The sequence below is a fragment of the Maylandia zebra genome, linkage group LG5 (assembly GCF_041146795.1).
Source record: "Maylandia zebra isolate NMK-2024a linkage group LG5, Mzebra_GT3a, whole genome shotgun sequence".
Taxonomy (NCBI): domain Eukaryota; kingdom Metazoa; phylum Chordata; class Actinopteri; order Cichliformes; family Cichlidae; genus Maylandia; species Maylandia zebra.
The window spans coordinates 16,062,371-16,067,702 of record NC_135171.1 but is presented as its reverse complement, the minus strand read 5'-3'; the positions used below and the strand labels follow the sequence as shown (position 1 = coordinate 16,067,702).

Sequence of the window (5,332 nt, the reverse complement as noted above, 5' to 3'; positions counted from 1 at the left end):
ATGGAGGCCAGCAGGGTTAGTGATCCTCTCCCAACTCTGCTTCGCCTTCTCTCCCTACAAACTTCATTTTTTCCCAGCTTTGAGGAAGGATTAGACCCGGTATACAAGACCAGACTTTTCAAGCTGAGTTTTAAGCTGTTGGTTTCATTATTTTTTTCCAAAGTTAAAAGTTAGACTTAAACGCCCTCCTGCTGTATTTAGAACACTCTTTTAGCTTCTGTTTTCTCTGTAACATTTTTAAATTTCGGTTTTTCACCTCTTGCTGTCAGATTCGATGGCACTTGGAGTGCTAAATCCACAGTTAAAGAGCTCCTTAAGTGGGAGCGAATTTTTCGACAGTGGTTATGTAGAGGAACTACCACCTCCTCTTCAAAGCTACCTTTGTTTGACCATTTTTACATGCTTTTGTCCTGCATACCCCGTCAACATTGTGGCTTTGGTCTTCTCTATCATGGTAAGTCTAAACAATAAAACTTGATGGGGTTTTAATATCATGTCAGACCATGGGCGGGCAATTAATTTTCCCAAGAGCCCACAGCTAACGACTGATAGTAGCATCTACTCTTACCAGTAGCAGTTTATAAAGAGATAAATACTGAGCAGAGTTCAGCTTATTGCTCTGGTCTTCCACAACAGTTCCAGTGTGTCACGTGGCCCCTTGGGAGAATGAATTGCCCACGCCTCTGTGTTAGACTATGCATGCTCTGTGCTCTAATATTAAGGAAATAATGAGTCAGAGAGAAATGAAACATGTTCTTGTCCAGGCTGCTTTAAATGTAACGCTTACACAGTGTTCTGATGTGCTGGACCCTAAGATGTAACCCAGTCACACAGACACCTGCTCTGCCCATCAAACAAACTTACTTCATCTTCCGCTTTGGAAAATTACATTTTCATGCTGCCTGTTGATGGAAATAAACTTTCACTTGGCAAATAAAAAAAAACAAAACCACTGATTAAACTTTTTTCATAGACTTTTCAGAGAGCTCTGCGTACCACATTTTGTGTTTTTAGCAGATTTGCCGGTGAGTTTTTACTCTTTACAGTGATTTCTCTCTTCCAGTCTAGAAACAGTTACTACAGCGGAGACTATGAAGGCTCCAGGCGGCTGGGCAGGAACGCGCTCTACGTGGCTATTGCCTCAGTCATCATCGGGCTTCTCATCATCGCCATCTCCTGCACTGTTCATTTTACCACAGTAAGACAGCCTCAGCACTGTTGCCACTCATAAAAACTTCTCAAGTGAATTTCTAAAAACTTTATATTGGAATATTGCAACTATAACTTGAGACATGACCCTACACATAGCTAATTTCATGAGTTATGTTAGTACTATTATTATTGTCATGCGTATTAGTGAAAGTCAAGTCAATGATTTTTGACTTGACTTGAATGAGGGTGACAAATACAAGCCTAATCTTTTATTGGAACCTTAATATTACAGCGTAAAAGGTCACATTAAATATATATAATATACACTGCTCAAAAAAATTTAAAGGAACACTTAGATCTAATGTGTTAGGAATAAAAGGACGCCACATCGTTTGATGGTACTGAGTAGCTCGTGTAGCCCCCCATGTGCTTGTATGCGTGCCTGATAACATCAGGGCATGCTTCTAATGAGATTGGAAGATCTGGATTAGGACATCACTGAAACTGTGGACAGTCTGAGATGCAATCTGGTGGCACTGGATTGTCTGAAACATAATGTCCCAGAGGTGATCTGTTGGATTTAGATCAGGCAAGTGTGGTGGCCAGTTAGTGGTATCAATTCCTTCCAGGGAACTGCCTGCATACTCTCACCATATGAGCCTGGGCATTATCATACACCAGGAGGAACCCAGAACACTGCACCAATATAAGGTCTGAAATGTGTCCAAGCATTTCATCCTGATACCTAATGGCAGTCAGGATGCCGTTGCATAGTCTGTAGAAGTCTGCGTGTCCCTTGATGGATATGCCTCCATCACTGACCCACCACCAAACTACTTATGCTGAAAATTGTTACAGGCAGCATAACATTTTTCAAGGCTTCTCCAGACCCTTTCATGTCTGTCACATGTGCTCAGGGTAAACCTGCTCTAATCTGTGAAAAGCACACGGCGCCAGTGGTGAACCTGGCAATTCCAGTATTTTAGGCTAAATGCCAGGTGTGCTTCATGATATTGGGCAGTGAGCACAGGGCCCACTAGAGGACGTCAGGCCCTCAAGCCACCCTCATGACAACTGTTTCTGATTGTTTGGTCAGAGATATTCACACCAGTGGGCTGCTGGAGGTCATTCTGTAGTCCTCATTCTGTTTCTTCTTGCACAATCGAGCAGTTACTCCTGCTGACGGGCTAAGGACCTTCTACAGCCCGGTCCAGCTCTCCTGGATTCTCCTCCAAGCTTTTGAGGCTATGCTGAAGGCGCCTAAAGGTGCATTATATTGTAAGGTGGACCCTACAGTAGTACATACAGAGAAAAACCCAACAATTATACGATCGCCTATGAGCAAGCGCTTTGGCCACAGTGGGAAGGAAAAACTCCCTTTTAACAGGAAGAAACCTCTAGCAGAACCAGGCTCAGGGAGGGGCGGGGCCATCTGCTCCGACTGGTTGAGGTGAGGGGAGAAAGAGGGCACAAAAGACATGCTGTAGAAGAAAGACAGAAATTAATAACAAGTATGATTCAATGCAGAGAGGTGTATAAACACATAGTGAGTGAGAAAGGTGACTGAAGAAGAAATACTCAGTGCACCATGGGAATCCCCCGGCAGCCTACACCTATGGCAGCATAACTAAGGGAGGATTCAGGGTCACCTGGTCCAGCCCTAACTATATGCTTTATCAAAAAGGAAAGTTTTAAGCCTAATCTTAAAAGTAGAGATAGTGTCTGTCTCCCGAATCCAAACTGGAAGCTGGTTCCACGGAAGAGGGGCCTGAAAACTGAAGGCTCTCCCTCCCATTCTACTTTTAAATACTCTAGGAACAACAAGTAGGCCTGCAGAGCAAGAGCGAAGTGCTCTAATAGGGTGATATGGTACTACAAGGTCATTAAGACAAGATGGGGCCTAAATATTTACGACCTTGTATGTGAGGAGCAGGATTTTGAATTCTGGATTTAACAGGAAGCCAATGAAGGGAAGCCAAAACAGGAGAAATCTGCTCTCTCTTTCTAGTCCCTGTCAGTACTTTTACTGCAGCATTTTGGATTAGCTGAAGGCTTTCAGGGAGTTTTTAGGACATCTTGATAATAAAAAATTACAGTAGTCCAGCCTGGAAGTAATAAATGCATGAAGTTTTTCAGCGTCACTCTGAGACGGGATATTTCTAATTTTAGAGATGTTGTGCAAATGGAAGAAAGCAGTCCAACATATTTGTTTAGTAATAAAAAAAATCCTGTTTTGACTGTTGTCCCTGTTGTGTACCTGCTGTTAATTTAATTAACATCAAAGCAGCTGAAACTAATTAACAAAAGCTTCTGTTACTTAACTGACCAGATCAATACTCTGATTACAGAGTGTACCTTTAATTTTTGGAGCAGTGTACAACATGTAATGCATATCGAATAAATATAATATATAGATTTAATTGTACATGGGAGACTTGCCACTACTGACTATTCACCACTACATATAATATAGAAAAATTAGTCATTCATTTAATGTACTTTGTGTTGCAGATGGATTTTTAGTGCAGTGGATGCAGAGAGAGCAGAGAGTTGAAGACTCATTACGAGCTCAGGTGCCAACGAAAGGATTCAGACTCACCTCATGTTTACTTTAGCCTGTACAGTGCTTACTTTACTGTCTATGTTGTTCCTTACAAAAAATCAGTGAATGTAAAATCTGGTGGGCATGTAGACTTCAGTGACTAATGTCTTTCCAGATTTGATTGCAAAAGGCAGCTTTCCACAAAGGTGTAAACAATCCACTGTTTACTGTTGCTCATAGCTCGAGTGATAAAGATCCTGAACGTAATGCCTTCTTTAATGATAATAAAACCAGTTATGTTAAACCACAATGGTGGATAAAGAATCTGAAAAGACAACAACTGATAACAATGAAATATGAAAATAATTTAGGCGTGTAGAGTATAACTTACAAATGTATCTCTCCGAGGTAGAAGCCCAATTGACCTTTTTAAGAACACAGAGTGTCTTAATTAGCTTCACTGTATTTATAGATAATCCCCTGCTGTGCATCAAACCTGGAATTATTATGAAAATGATTGTGTAAACAAACAAATGTTATTTTCATTCCTGTAGCAGTTACAAAGAGCATGTGAAATATGTGTATCGCAGTGCAGCGTATCGGCGGCCACCATGGTTCACACAGAGACTTTTGGAAGAATAAATAATTCATAAGAAGAATAAATTAATTTTTCCTCTGATGACAGAAATGTTAAAACACACAATTGTGAAATCAAATCCAGTCACAAGTTCTGCTTCTGTAGCTTTATTTGCCTAGTGTGATGATTGATTATAAACACAGCAGTTAATATAAATGTAAACCAATGCTGGAAAAATTATATTACAAGTTATATCCCTGACTTTGTGCCTCGTGTTTATGATTATCTACAATTGCTGTTTTTTTATTGTATTTTTTTTTTTTGCATGAGACTTAAAGATGTGTTACAAACTTAGGCTGTGAGGTTTAAAAGTTGCTTGCATTTACCAGACAGCAAGGGTCTGATGAGAGAACTCCTGAAGATACTACACAATGGGAAATAAAGTATCTTGTAATATTTTGGGGGGACTTGCCCCATATTTGGACTGGATGTTAGAATATTTGGCATTTGGTGTTTACTCTTTTTCTTCAGCTGTGTTCGCACGAGCCTGCTGCCTAAATGCATTTTTAAAAATATATGTGTATTAAAATCAGTTCCAGACATTTCTTGCCACTTTAATTATTCTGTCTTGTTGACTGAAGAGCTATTGCTGCAGTTGCGTTCCTTCCTGTGTGGTCTGTCACGACTGAGTAAAATTTGGCATTACAATCACATAAAAGTAAACTCAAACCAAGCATCATGTTACATGCATTTGAGATCTCTATGTCTGCACCCTGTTAGACCCTACGACCTATCGCTTTTCAATAATTTACCCTGAATACACACAATTCAAAGTATTTATACAGACCTGCACAGCCTCAAGTTCACAACTTGAGCCTTGAACTACGACCTTCCATGCCGGGACTTTTCCCTGTAGTTTGATATGTCGCAGCATATGCCCAGCTAAATATAGCAGATCTGCCCTCTGTGTGGCAGATTGCTCAGCCTCTCACATGGTCAAACAAAACTCATCCTTTCATGAAGCAACATAAAGTGGCCTAAAGGTGGGAGGGAATAAAGGG

General features: G+C 40.6%; 1 protein-coding gene across 1 annotated transcript; it reads left to right on the top strand.

The window, feature by feature from the left end:
- On the top strand, nucleotides 1-4,873 carry LOC101484654 (transmembrane protein 233). The gene is made up of 3 exons (XM_004545213.6): nucleotides 1-454; nucleotides 1,064-1,198; nucleotides 3,664-4,873. Exons 1-3 carry the CDS (start codon nucleotides 275-277, stop codon nucleotides 3,673-3,675), a joined length of 327 nt encoding a protein of 108 aa, XP_004545270.1. The 5' UTR covers nucleotides 1-274; the 3' UTR covers nucleotides 3,676-4,873.
- Nucleotides 4,874-5,332: the final 459 nt, after the last annotated feature.

Bases quoted from the DNA above. Each gene is read 5' to 3' on its own strand.
- LOC101484654 (XM_004545213.6), top strand. From the start codon at position 275: ATGGCACTTGGAGTGCTAAATCCACAGTTAAAGAGCTCCTTAAGTGGG. The intron at 455-1,063 runs GTAAGTCTAAAC...TCTCTCTTCCAG, and splicing joins CTTTGGTCTTCTCTATCATG to TCTAGAAACAGTTACTACAG.